The 14526-nt window shown below is 44.4% G+C and overlaps 1 protein-coding gene and 1 long non-coding RNA gene across 5 annotated transcripts in view; both read left to right on the top strand.

Moving 5' to 3' along the window:
• The window catches only part of TAF1B (TATA-box binding protein associated factor, RNA polymerase I subunit B), a 59023-nt gene continuing 48876 nt past the window's right edge, over positions 4380 to 14526 (top strand). For 2 of the 4 annotated variants that reach the window (XM_021087860.1, XM_021087858.1), the window contains exons 1-4: positions 4460 to 4576; positions 5901 to 5999; positions 10699 to 10786; positions 12994 to 13091. In XM_021087860.1, the coding sequence (XP_020943519.1) occupies positions 4559 to 4576; positions 5901 to 5999; positions 10699 to 10786; positions 12994 to 13091 (303 nt within the window). In that variant the 5' untranslated portion in view covers positions 4460 to 4558. Of the gene's footprint in view, positions 4577 to 5900; positions 6000 to 6537; positions 6662 to 10679; positions 10787 to 12993; positions 13092 to 14526 lie in introns of all 4 variants that reach the window. The other 2 variants (XM_021087861.1, XM_021087859.1) reach the window with 2 other exon arrangements.
• On the top strand, positions 6668 to 9526 carry LOC102158714. The gene is made up of 2 exons (XR_002342866.1): positions 6668 to 6799; positions 9269 to 9526. It is a non-coding gene; the product is annotated as an uncharacterized LOC102158714 (long non-coding RNA).

Here is a 14526-nt window from a genome sequence, read left to right as displayed (position 1 = left end):
TCACTGATGATGTCACTGTTCATATCTGAAGGTCACTCCTCAGGCCTCGTCCTACTGTAGTTCTCAGGGGTTTCTGATCGAGTTGATGGCTTCCTTCTTTTGGACACATATTTTCACTTGGTGTCCAGGAGACCACATGCTACTGGCTTCCCTTTGTACCCGCTGATGACCTTCTTAATATTTGTGCTGTCTGCAATGATGCCACCTTAATTGTTCTAATATTGGGTAACTTTGCTTTTCTCATTTTTTTAGTTTAGTTTTATTATTTTTTTTTAATGACTGAACCCATGGCATATGGAAGTTCCAGGGCCAGGGATTGAATCCAAGCTGCAGCTGTGACCTACGCCACAGCTGTGGCAATGCAGGATCCTTAACCCACTGCACCGAGCCAGGGATCAAACCTGTGCCTTCACAGCAATCCAAGCCTCCTCTTTTGCATTCCTTAACCCACTGTGCCACAGTGGGTACTCCAGCTTTGCTTTTCTTCTTAATCAGTCTCTCCAGGGCTTATTAAATTTATGAATCATTTAAAACCATTAATACTAGTTTTGTGGAGCCCTTCTATTGAATGTATGCTTTTTCTTTCATTCATTTCTTTTTATTTCCTTCCATCTATTTTTTTTTAGTTCAATCTTCTAACTTCTTGAGATGTATATCTCTATCACTGATTTTCAGTCTTTCTTTTTTTCCCTCCAATACTTGAATTGGAGGCCATAAATTTCCCTCTAGATTGAAGTGAATTTCATAATTTTATATGATATATTTCCACTTTTATTCAGTTCCAAGTGTTCTGTCATTCCATAGTGACTGGTCTTTTGAATGGGTTATTTAGAAGTTTATTGACTAATTTCCAAACAGCTGGGAATTTTCTTGTTATTTAGCCTATAGTTGATCTAACACTGGTAGCTGACTTCTCAACAGAAAAGACAGAAGATAGAAGAAACAGAACCATATCTTCAGAGGGCTGGAAGAACAACGACTAATCCAGCATCTACACCCTGAAAAAACATCCTTGATGGCCAGTGCCCTCTCTCCCTAGGGGCAGAGCTGAGGAATGGTCTGTGTTGGACTCTGTGTCTGTCACTCAAGAGGTGTGGTCCCTTGGGTACATTAACTATTCGGGGATAATAGTGTGTAGGGGTGCTGGTGTGGTCAGACCTTTCTTACTAGGATTGAAGGGCTATACCTCTCTTTCTTTAGATATATATTAGTACCTTCAATTAGGCCTTGGTGTTATCAAATCTTGGCTCAGTGATGCTTCAATTCCTTTAAGAGTTTATTGCCTCCATTCTAATTTTATTTCCCTGTTTCCTGTTCTTGGGGTTGCCTCAATATTGTTTAACCAGGAAGTTCCCATGGTGGCTCAGTATCTGTGAGGATGCGGGCCTAATCCCTGGCCTGGCTCCGGGGGGTTAAGGATCCATGTTGCCGTGAGCTGTGGTGTAGGTTGCAGATGCGGCTCGGACCCCATGTTGCTGTGACTGTGGTGTAGACGGGCAGCTGCAGCTCTGATTTGACCCCTAGCCTGGGAACTTCCATATGCCATGGGTGTGGCCCTAAAAAGAAAAAGACACTATTGCTCAACTATACCACTTGTTATGCAGCTGACCTATTTCCCAGCAATATGCCCATGTTTACTCTCACCTGCAGCACAAGGCAGACTCTATCTCACTGAGTCCTCTGGCCACTGGTTATTTCCATTAGACAAAAAGCATCTGTGCCCATCTGACAAGCCAACAGTGGCATCTGAGCCAAAGTGTTTTTTGTTTTTTTTTTTTGTCTTCCAAAGCATATGGAAGTTCCCAGGCTAGGGATCCAAGTTCGATTTCCGACCTCACTCAGTGGGTCGGGGATCCGGCATAGCTGTGAGCTGTGGTGTAGGTCTCAGACACAGCTTGGATCCCACGTTGCTGTGGCTGTGGTGTAGGCTGGCAGCTGTAGCTCCCATTCGACCCCTAGCCCGGGAATTTCCATATGCCACAGGTGTGGCCCTAAAACAAACAAACAAAAGAACAGCTGGAAAAATCTGTGACTCACATCCTATAAGCTAAGTACTGTCCTAGGCCCTGGGTATATGCAAAAAAAAAAAAAAAGACCAAAAACTCTCTGATGCCATGGTACTCATATTTTAAAACACTACCTCCTAGTTAATTAGGCAGTCAGCACTGGCCCCTTCCCATTCTTACATTTCAACATTTGAAATCAGGGTTGGTCTAGAAAATGAGAGGCTTATAATCAAGCTATTTATTTGATAATCCTTGATAAACTCTGAAGATGGCTAAGGTTTCTTTGGAAAGAGAAGCCTGGTAAATGACATTGTGACGCAGCTAGAGAAGAGCACTTATCTAGTGTTAGAACAAAATGATAAGACTGAATATCCCGCTGGACTAGGTGCCTCTTGAAGGCAGGGACTCTGTCCTGGTTATCTCTCGTTTCCCAGTTGCTGGCACAAGGCCTGGCATAGAATGGGTGTTTAATGACTGTGTAAAAGGAATTAATTGACAAGTGAGTGAGGAGTGGGTGATCTAATATAGTCTCATGACTTTAAATACCATCAACACACAGATAACGCCCAAATGTATTTCTCCATCCAGAACTTGTCTCTGAATGCTCGGCTCCCACATCCAATTGCCTTCTCTTCCTACCTGGATGCCTTATCATCGTATCTAAGTTCCAAAATCGAATTCCTGATTCCTCCTCTACCCTCCCCCCAAACTGTCCCACCCAGTGTCTGCCCCCAACTCTGTCAAATATAGCTTCACCCTTCCAGTTGTTCAAGCCAAAAATCTTGACGTCATCCTTGCCTCCTTTCTTTCTCTATAGATGCTTGATGGGTTTCTTTTCCATCAAGATAACCTTATGCCTTTACCTCCAAAATACGTAGTTTCGGAATCTGTTGACTTCTTACCACCTCCACTGCCCTTACCTGGTTCAAGCTACTAGGACTATTGCAAATCTCCTCACCTGCCTCCCAGCTTCTACCTTTGCCTCCAGCAGTCTGTTCTCCCCACCACAGCCAGATTGATCTGTTAAGCATATCAGATTGTGTAACTCCTCCAATGGCCTCTCCAAGACTAGGTCCTTCCAACCATATATTGCCTTCACCTCATTTTCTTTGTTCTTTCTTGTATTACAGCCACACCTGTGGCATATGGAAGTTTCCAGGCTAGGGGTCGAATCAGAGCTGCAGCTGCTGGCCTACGCCACAGCCATGCCAGATCCGAGCCATGTCTGAGACCTGAACCCACTGAGATCAGGGATCAAACCTGCATCCTCTCGACACTGTGTCAGGTTCTTAACCTGCTGAGCCACAGTGGGAACTCTATCCACCTCATTTTCTAGTCTCCCTTTAGCTCATGGTTCCGGCCACTCACTGACCTCCTTGCTGACCCTTAAATGACAGCCATGAGGCTCAGGTCCAGGGCCTGGGTACTTACTGTTCCCTCCTCCTGGAAGGACAGTCCCAACATGGCTCTGGCTTCCTTGCCTCAAAGGTCACCTTCTCAGGGAGACCTTTCTTGCCGCTCCATTTAAAATCAAAACCACCTTACAGCGCCCTTTCCTTTCCTGCTTTATTTTTCTCCTTGGCACTCATGCCCATTTAACATACTGGGTACTTTATTTGTGTTTCTCTCTCCCCATCAGAATATGATCTCCATGAAGGCAGGAACTTTTGTTTACTTTGCTCACTGCTGAATCCCCAGAACCTAAAACAGTGCCTGGTTGATGAACAAACCAAGAAATGAATGGCCAATGAAGGGACAACAATAAAGCTAAATTTAATGAGCATTTACCATCTGAAGCTCATTTAGAGGAGAGTCACAGGGAATAACTAATTTTACAGCGGAGAAAACTGGGGCACAACGAGGCAGAAAAGCCGTGATTAGAAACCCAGGTTTAACTCAAAAACCTGTTTCTTTCTTCCAGAACCTGGTGTTTCTCCTGTGCTGTCAAAAGCCAGAACGAAGTGAAGAGCCGGGTCCACGCGTGGGAACGCGGGGGAGCCGGATTGAATGAGAGCGGCCTGGGATGAAAGGCTGTCTGAACAAAGAAGGGAGTGGGAGGGATCGGGAGCTTGGGGTGATCGGATGCAAACTATTGCTCTTGGAATGGATTTACAATGAGATCCTGCTGTGTAGCACTGAGAACTATGTCTAGATACTTACATCGCAACACGACAATGGGAGGAAAAATTATGTATACATGGATGTGTAACTTGGTCCCCATGCTGTACAGTGGAAAAAATAAATAAAATTTTAGAAAGAGAGAGAGAATGGATCCGCTCAGCTCCATGGATCAGCTCCGTCGGCGCCGCCCACTTTTTTACTGATGGGCTTTAGTTACTTGGACTAGAACAGGGATGCTGTCTGGGAGGGTGATGCAGGATTAGCGGAGCTTCAGCCTGGAGCTGGCCGAGCCTTCCCGGAGCCGCACGAGCCGGAAGCTCAAAACCAGGGTCTGGGTTTCTGCCCGGAGGGCTTTTCCGGCCGCTCCCGGAAGCCGCGCTCGCTGCCCGGGTAACGGGCCCCGCGGCGGAGTCGGCGGCGCCCGCGCCGCTATGGACCTGGAGGAGGCGGTGAGAAAGCCGTGTGCTGCGCTGGCCGGCCGAGCGGCGGGGCGGGAAGGGAGGGAGGCTGAGAAGGGGCCGGAGGAGGCCGGCTGGCTGTGCGGGAGGCCCCTGGCCAGAGGCGGGCGGGGCGGGGAAAGGGATGGGGCTGGCGGGCCACGAGGGCGCGTGTTTGTTTGGGAAAGAGGCCGGAGTTTCTTGCTCGGCGAGATTTTGGGTGAAGCGGGGGTGGGGCGTTAGTCGACGTGGGTGTGTTTCGGGAGAAGGATGGAGTTGTAGGTTTTGGGGGGTGGCCACCCACGTGGCTCATCCTCTGGAGACGGGACCACCCACAGTTCTCCTTGATGCTGGAGGCTGGGCGAGGGGGGCTGGGGTTGGAACCCGCTCGCCCCCAAGGAACACCTGCGGGTCCCTGGGAATCCTCGCCACGGTCTGGTACAAGGATTCCAAATACGGGTTTGGGGGCGCTCAGAGGTTATGGTAGTTATCAACCTGGGGGGTCACTGAAAACTTGACCAACTTGTCGAAAGAAATTTGGCATGCGTCTTGACACACTACCTAAAATGTCACTCTGACGGTATTAAAAAAAATTCGGTCTTTGGATCAACGGTAATAAGACTTCAGACACCAAAGAGTTGGGAATCAGTTTGGTGCCAGTCTATATATGTACAGCAGCATTATGGTGATAGAAGGTCTTACTCATTGTAGCTGCTCAATCAGTGTTTTTTGAATGATGAATAGTTAACGTTTATAAACATTAGTTAATGAGATTAACAAGTAGAACTCACCCTTAGCCTGTATGGCTATGAGTAGAGATTATAGCTCTGTTTTGATGAATCCCCAGCACCTCGTTAAGTGCCCACTACATACGGAGTTGGTACTCCTTAGATTCCCGAATGAACAAATCGAAACTTGAAATAACCCTAATAAAACTCTGGCTCCTTTGTGGTATTTGCTCTTAGTATCCTGGAGGAAGTTTAAAATGATACGCTATTTCTATTTTTTAAGTCTTCTCTGTCCTTAAATCTCGGCAACTCTTTCCTCACAGCAGTTTCAAGGAGTTTTGTTCACCTTTTTTTCCTTCTCTTCACCTCTACCACCCTTTTTTTTTTTTTCTCCCTCCCCCTGCGTATTTTAGAAACATTTCTCTAATGGTTCAATCCGGTTTCAAACTGCTCAGACGAAATGCCTGTTCTTCTTGATTATAAATCTCTCTGGTATATTTTCTGTTTTGGATGATTCTTTATTTATAGAGTAAAAGGGCCAGGAGTCCTCTCAGTAGAACTGCAGGATTTAGGAATGATGTATTGAATGTGGTTTTCTTCTCCTACAGAAAGAGTTCAAAGAACGATGTACTCAGTGTGCTGCTGTGTCTTGGGGACTTACTGATGAAGGCAAATATTATTGTACTTCTTGCCACAATGTTACAGAAGTAAGTAACAGATCTCACTTATGAATTTGTTTGTGCTTTAAAAAGTGCAGTTTCAGGAGTTCCCATTGTGACTCAGTGGAAAGGAATCTGACTAGTATCCAGGAGAACGCAGGTTCAGTCCCTGGCCTCGCTTGGTGGGTTAAGGATGCGGTGTTGCCATGATGTGGCTCAGATCTATTATTGCTGTGGCGGTGGTGCAGGCCAGAGGCTACAGCTCTGATTCGACCCCTAGTCTGCGAACCTCCATATGTCTTGGGTGCGGCCCTACAAAGACACAATAAAAAATGAAAAAATGAAAATTGCAGTTTCAGCCTAATAATGTGGCATAGTTATTTTTATCACTCAGACAATGCCCAAATTCCAAGAATGTAAGCAATCCTCAAGTGCTTACACAAGGATTAAAGAATTTGTAAAGTAGATTTAGGATGAGCTTTTGAAATTACATTGGGCCATATATATGAATATTTTCCCGATCCATACTGTATAGTAAGGGGAAATAATTAAAATTGCACCTAAATGATACATTTCTTTTTATTAGTTAGTACTTCTTTAAGAGTTCGTAATGCGTTGTTTGGAGATGGAATCTTAGAAAGATTAAGGACTATTGGAAGTGTTGGAAACATGCTTCGTCATCATTATACCCTTGTGCAGTGCCTTACTCAGTAAGTTGTGTTTTCTTGTCTGTTGATCCGTTTCCTCCTCTGGATAACCTGTGAGCTACACTGTTAATGCCCGTGTCCGTAGGTGGGGCGAGTAGGCTTGTCCGTCAATGCCAACCTCACGTAAATAGAAACTGTTGAGTAAGTACCTGAACGAGGGCTTCCAACTCCAGTGTTCATTTTAGTCACCGTATCTGCCTCGTAAGACAGAGATTGGTTGCACCAGTTTACATGCCCACCAAGAGTGTGGGAGCGTTCCCTGTTCTCCACACCCTTTCCAGCATGTATTGTTGGCAGACTTGTGGTGATGGCCATTGACTGGTGTGAGGTGATACCTCATTGGAGTTTTCACCTGCATTTCTCTAATAATTAGTGATGTTGAGCATCCTTTCATGTGTTTTTTGGCCATCTGTCTGTCTTCTTTGGAGAAATGTCTGTTTAGGTCTTCTGCCATTTTTTGATTGGGTTTTCTGTTTGTTTGAGGTAAAGCTCCAGGAGATGTTTGTCTGATTGAGAGATTTATCCCTTAGGGGTCACTTTGTTTGCAAAGATTTTCTTCTGTTCTGTGGGTTATTAGAGACAATCATGCTGAGAGAAGTAAGTCAGACAGGGAAAGACAGATATCATATGTGGAACCTAAAAAATACGACACAAAAGAATTTAGTTATAAAACAGAAACAAACTTACAGATTTCAAAACCAAGCTTATAGGAAACCGTTGGGGGGAGGGAAGACTTGGAGGGTGGGAATAACATCCCCCCCCACTGTATGAAGGAGATGGTTAACGGGAATCCACTGTACAGCACAGGAAAGTCTGCTCAAGAATGCGTAAGAACCTATGTGGGAAAAAGAATGGATATATGTATGTGTATATGGTAACTGATTCACTTTGCTGTACACCTGAAACTAATACATTGTAAGTCAACTATAGTCCAATAAAATTAAATGCAAATAAGTGAATAAAAGACAGGAGAAAATGCTAGCACATTTGATGTTGAAATAAGTAAAATTTATTTTTTAAAATTTTTCTTTATTTGTGTCCTTTTAGGGCCACACCTGTGACATATGGAGGCTCCCAGGCTAGGGGTCGAATTGGAGTTGTAGCCGCTGGTCTACACCACAGCCACAGCCACGCCAGATCCGAACCACGGCTGCAACCTACACCACAGCTCACAGCAGCGCTGATCCTTGACCCACTGAGCGAGGCCAGGGATCGAACCCACAACCTCATGGTTCCTAGTCGGATTCGTTTCCACTGTGCCACAATGGGAACTCCTCCAAAATAAGTAAAATTTACATTTGCAAGTATGAAACTAAGAGAATTACATAGACAAGATAGAGAATAGCTTTAAATAATAAAACAATTACTTTACAGTAAGACAAAATGTATGATATTATGAAGCTAGACTCTGCCTATGTATGATTAAAATAGAGATTATTGCTCATTTTCCCTTAAACTTACACTTTTAAGGTATGAGAAGTATAACCATTTCTTATGCTAGTGAAGCAAGAGATTTTCGTAGCCTCCGTTGTAGAGACTGAAACAAAATAATTTCTTCAAATCTTGGTCTAAACTAAGTCGCTAGTACATTTTCCTGACTAAATGTTTAAAAGGCACATATTTCAGTATTGTCAAACTATAATTATTTCCCCATAGAGTATATCTTAATAAAAGAAAAAAAAAAAAAAAAGCCCCAAATCAAATGGCAGTGACCACTTCACCACTTCCCTAACTATACTTCCTGGAATTCCACAGCGTTTGGGAATGTTCCTGTAACAGCAATTACAGTGTGGTTTTTAATATTAAAAAGCGAGAGAGCGAGATCGGCCTGGTGTTCTTGGTAAACGAGGCCGCCTTCACGCTGGATGTGCCTTGTCCTGTTCTGCTTCCCACACCTTCAGGGCCCCAAACCGGAATAATCGAGACTGCGGACAGCCTGCTCCTGGACAGGCTGAATATGCGAGGATGCTTCTCCATGGAAAAGGCTTCAGAGTCACAGTCAGGAAGGAGCAAATGCATTGCCTTCACCAGGCAGGCCTAAGAAAGGTGAACCGGGACACACAAAACCAATTGTGTAAACTTCTGGCCAGGATGGAGTAACAGGAACCTACCTTAAGCAACTAAAAACCTGGACAAAATATACGAAATAAGCAAGAAAATTTTTTTCTTGCGGAAAGTTAATTTAGCTTGCAGCTCAGTCCCCCAAGTGCTTTTCCCTGAGAGAATCATGTTCTTCAGGCTGCAGAGAAGTCCTTAGGCCTGCTTCCCATTTGGTCACGCAGAATGCTAACGAGATATGCGCTCAGTGCAGTTGTCGGGGTGATGGATGTGCGTGTTTGCTTGATCATGGCCGTGGTTTCTTGGATGTGCGCACACATAAATGGTGCACTTTAAAGGTGGCCCTTTGGCCCTTTGCTGGGCTGTATGTTGAGGCTGGAAGAGTTTGGCCTGTGCGCCCGCAGGGCAAATGCAAACACGGCGAAGGAGGACCGCCTGGAAATGGAAGGCGGCGTGCTGTTTTTGTAGAAAGTAAAACTCATTAATTGCTTTCTTTTATGTCTGTCTTTGATAATGTTTCTGTTGGTTTCTGTCTGATAAAATCGGCTGCAGTCATTTTCGAACCTGAAGGATCCTAAAGCCATGATTTCCACCTTTGAGAGACATCGGCGTGTGGGGCATGACTTGTCCAGAGCGTCACATTCTTGAGTGAAAGCCGAAGTCGCCAGTGATCTCAACACACAACACTTCAGTAGCTTCCATTTAGTCTTTTTTTTTTTTTTCTCCTTGGGTATAGGAGGGGAAAGGGGGTGTGGGCGAGTCCTGCTGAATCTTCTGTCTTAATAAAGTACTTTTCTGTGTTATTCCAAACATTGGTGGACATATTACTTGACTGTATAAATATTCTGCAATGTAACCATTCAGTAACTTAATTACTTACAGCTCCAGTTTGGCTACTTAGCTCTCTACAGCTTTTAGTTATTTCACATTTAGTCTAATCTATATTTTAAGCCTTTTTTTTTTTTTTTTTTTTTTTTTTTTGCCTACTTTTACTAGGTTTTGCCTGTTTTTGCTAGGTAACTACCTTGGTGTGTGTTCTGACATTGTGGCCAACCCAGTCCATGAGAACTGCTTTGAATGTGGTTTCCGTGACTAAACAGAATGCATTCCAAAAATCCTGTTGTTAGAAACATTTCTTTTATTTATTTTTTTTTTTTTTCTTTTTACGGCTGCATATGGAAGTTCCCAGGCTAGGGCTAGAATTGGAGCTACAGCTGCCAGCCTACACCACAGCCACAGCAACGTGGGATCCTTAACCTACTAAGCAAGGCCAGGGATCGAATCTGTGTCTTCACAGATCCTGGTCGGTTCGTTAACTGCTGAGCCATGACAGGAACTCCCCATTTCTCTTATTCTTAATGAAAACTGAAGATAAATTTCATTCTGTATCTCTAAATTTAGACAAATACATAAATATCCCCTTTGGTTAAAAGTCTTCACCACTTCCCATCATTTAGACTTAATGTTTTTTTTTGTTCTGGCTGCACTTACAACATGCAGAAGTTCCCAGGCCAGGGATCGAACCCACCCCACTGCAGTTAACCAGAATGTTACCCTTAATTTTTTTTTTTTTTTTTTTTTGTCTTTTTGCCATCTCTTGGGCCGCTCCCTTGGCATATGGAGGTTCCCAGGCTAGGGGTCCAATTGGAGCTGTAGCCACTGGCCTACACCACAGCCGCAGCAACTTGGAATCCGAGCCACGTCTGCAACCTACACCACAGCTTATGGCAACGCCGGATCTTAACCCGCTGAGCAAGGCCCGGGATCGAACCCGCAACCTCATGTTTCCTAAGTCGGATTCATTAACCACTGAGCCACGACGGCAACTCCACCCTTAATATTTTCCCCCAATGTCACCATCACTGGTCCTGGCACTCACAGTTTGGTTCAATACATCCCAGAGCATGCTTGGAAATATATTTCGGGCCATGTAAAGCTGTCTTTTAGTGGTCTTTTTAAACAGTCTGCTTCTGTTTCCCCAGAGATCTAAGGAAGTGATAAACACTGGGGCTATTCCTAACACTAAAATACAAGCCATCAACCGGGGACTCAAAAGGAAACGAAAACTCGGTAAGCTCGCTCTGCCCCCACGTGTGCTTAACGTCTTCTGGTCATGTCTTCACCTTCATGATCTAGGAATGTGGGATGGAACTTTAAGTAGATTCTGGAAAAGCTGCCAGAATTTTAAGCAGGTGTTCCAACATAGAATTAAAGTGAGTAATTAATGATGGTAAAGTTGGACGCAGACATCTAAAAGCATATCCATTTTTTAGTCTGCTGATTGTTGATAACTTGATTTTCTTGTGGAGCAGCTGTTATGCAAAAAACAATAGCAAAGGGAGTATATTTCTTTTTATCTGTTGGCATATGTTCTTCTGTTCTACATGTTGTCTAGGATATGATTTTCTGTGCTTTTAAGAAAAATGCTTGTTTTCTGAAATGATTCAACTATGGAGTTGTCAGGTTAGGCGAGTTAAACATGATAGTCACCTTTCAGAAATGCATTGAGTTTTGAACACGCCCTTTTAAAATGAGGGAAAAGTCTTTTCCTTTAAAGTAACTTCAGCATGGGTGTGCTTCGAAAGGTAATCTGTTTCATTAATCCAGTGAGTATGTGTAATTAACCATTACTGAGAAGGACCTGACGTAAAATTTAGCTGATGCTTTTTATTTCTGAGACTCATTACCTAGAGCCAGATTCTCAGATTTGAAACTGGGCTCATAATGGTGGACTCTTCTGCCCGAGGAAGCCTTGAGGGTACGCGCGTGAGGGATACATTGCCTAAGTGCCAACTCCTGCTCCTGTTGAACCTTTAGTAGGGACTTTTTATTAGGCTAAAACTTGATTAATTTTAATTCAATATTAGTAGCATAAAACCTGATTAATTTGGACTTACATAAATAGTTAAAATTGTATAGTTTAAACTTAAAGTGCTGTAAGAACTTCAGGGGCTTCAAATTAGATGTTGAGAGCCTTATATTCAGCTTCTTTTTCCTTAGTTCCTTCATCTGTAAAGTGGGACTGTAGTACCGTTTGTCATATAGAATAGGAGCCCAGACTTGGAATTTAAAATATGGCTTTATCAGCTGGTCAGAAAAGGCTGCAGGAAGGCGGGAGCGTGCATAAATGCAGCTCAGAAGGTTCAAACCCCCTCACCTTCAGAATGCATCAAAATCACCAGCTTTCTATTTTATTCCTATACGACCTAAGACCCTTTCTAGAAAGTGAGTCAGTCAGCCGGGGTGGGGAGACCTTGTGACCCCCAGGGTGAGGGAGGGGACCAGGGGGCCTATGACTTTTGCGGGCAGAGGGCATCTTGGCGTTGTAGGAACAGACCGCAGAAGCTCTGTGTGCAACAGGTGCCGAGAACGCGCTTTTCTAAGAGGGTACGGTGTTTGTCCAGCAGGGAAGGGTAAAACATGGGGTCTTAACTGGTTTTAACATTTTCTTTAACTGGTAGTTGTATTTAAACGTGTAGCTTTGCCTGTTTTTGTTTTTATTTTTGGTTTGGTTTTTTGGTTTTGGCCGTACCTGCTGCCTGTGAAAATTTCCAGGCCAGGGATCAGACCCACGTCACTGCAGCGCCGAAGCCAGCTTCTTAACCCTCTGTGCCTCAAGAGAACCCCCTCTTAAGGTTGTTTGGAGGTTGGAAGAAAATAACCTACGTAAAATATCTGGTGACGAGGCCGAGCTCAATGAATCTTAGTTTCCTCGCTTTCTGTTTTACCCCGTCGCCTCCAACCATCTCGAGGAAGGGAGACGCCGTGGGACAGTCTGTTTGCTTTGCTCTTACTGCCCCTTCCCGTGGTCTGGGTGCTCCGCATCTCAGCTTCGTTCATTCTTTCTCCAGACACACACTGTTCCCTCTCCTTGTGGGTTGGCACAGAGGTGTGTTCTCTGCGACACGCCTACGAGCAGAGGCTGTGTCAAGTTTCCTTTCCTTTAGGATTCTGCTGGGCAGTGGTCAGAACAATAAACATGTATAAAACTTCTTTCATAATTTTAACATGGTGACTGTTTTTCTGCCTCTTACACTAATATTTCAGAAAAATTATACATTATTTAAAATCCGATTGATTTAAAAGTGGTGTTGAGAGTTAGCATCTGTGTACAGATGTGCCAGATTGGAAGCACGAGAGTGTAAGAATGGAAATTCGACTCAGGGGTATGAAAACAGTCTAGTTGAAGCGTCTAAAACACAACTGTAACTGTGTAGTAGCATTGCAGTCAGTAAGTTAGGAATGCCAGTGTCTGAAACATGTCATTTGTCATTTAGAGAAAGGCTGGGATTGGTACGTGTGCGAAGGTTTTCAGCACATACTTTGTCAGCAAGCGGAAGCCTTGCAGACCCTGGGAGTGGGCCCAGAGTTAAAGGTAAGCCTATTTGTGTCTAGAGGTTAGCTTTACGTTTTGTTTTTTGACAGACAGATTTAGAGTGAAAGGAAGGGAGTAGCTGGGCTGTCGGTGGGACCCTTAGGCCTGCTGGAAGAATCACTTTTCTGATGATTTTGCTTTAATTCTTTTACTAGACTAGCAATTCCCAAAGTGTCTGCTACGGGATATGACGAGCAGTGCATCCAAAAGAATAAAGCTTTTAGGCTTCAGGTGTTTAGGAAACATTAGGTTGAAGTAAAACAGATAACTTGGCCCCCTCGTGGGTGCCTTTTATGTGCTTTTTAATTTCCGAGGGGATGCGGTATGCCCTTTTCACAGCTCGAGGACAGAATCCCTGGGTGTGTGTCAGTGGTTAGCATCCATCCGGCCTGGGTTCCTCAGAACGCACTTTGGGAAGCGATTCATTAAACCAGGGGCCTTTCAACTTGAGCTTATCAGAATCACGGGGAAGGCTTGTTTTCAAACACAGATTGCTTGGTAGGTCTGGAGTAGGGCCCAAGAATTTGCATTTCTAGCAAGTTTCCAGGTGCCACGGATGCTCCTGGTCGAGCGACCACCCTTGGACTCGACTTTGCTGCCTCTCAGGAGAACCACCGGCATCCCTGCCGTTACGGGAATGTCACATCCCCTCGGCCCGTCGAAGCCCCTTCCGGAATTCTTGAAAAAGCCGGTTATTTAGTAACGAGTGGTTGTTGACCATCTTTCACTGGAAACGAAGGGCTTAGAGGTTCGGCTCTGTTGGAGAGAGGGTTCGATGCCCATGTGTAGTAAGTGAACATGAAATTAGATGATATGCTCAGGACAGGGAGAGCAGAGAGAGCAGGGACAGAGATCATTGTCTACTGAAGCCACCAAGAAAAGATTCATAAAGTAGCCTTTGCTGTTCAAGCCAGTGTGTGGGACAGGCCAGAGGAGAATGAGCCGTAGACCAGAGCGTGGCTCAAGTGGGCTCTGAGCCCTGCCCCGGCCGTCACTGCATTGGGTAGCCTGGGGGCTGTGAATCTGGTTTCTCCCTGCAGAGTCAGCTCATCCTGTGTGAAAATGTTTTTTCGTAAGTAGTTTCAGGTTGTTATACCAAATAGCATCAGTAGAGTTCACATCTATATAGCTTTTTACCTGCTTTATCAGAATGAATCCTGAAAACAGCTTCGCTAAAATTAACCAGTGAATTTGGAACTGACCAGTTAAATGGTGCAAGAGTGGCATTGTGACAAGAACACAGCCTCCGGAATCAGAACTGACTCCAAATCCTAGTCATGGCTTTTCTACTTAGTGGCTGGGTCGTTCTGGCAGAGGGACTCAGTTTCTTCAGTGGTAAAATAAGATAATAGCTATCTTGCAGGATTATCTTAAGGCTTATGGATACCTTGTACCTAGTGGGTAATGAATAAGTGGAAAAGCTTTTTTGTTTCAT

The sequence above is a fragment of the Sus scrofa genome, chromosome 3 (assembly GCF_000003025.6).
Source record: "Sus scrofa isolate TJ Tabasco breed Duroc chromosome 3, Sscrofa11.1, whole genome shotgun sequence".
In the NCBI taxonomy this organism is placed as follows: domain Eukaryota; kingdom Metazoa; phylum Chordata; class Mammalia; order Artiodactyla; family Suidae; genus Sus; species Sus scrofa.
This window is presented reverse-complemented; position numbering and strand designations above follow the sequence as displayed.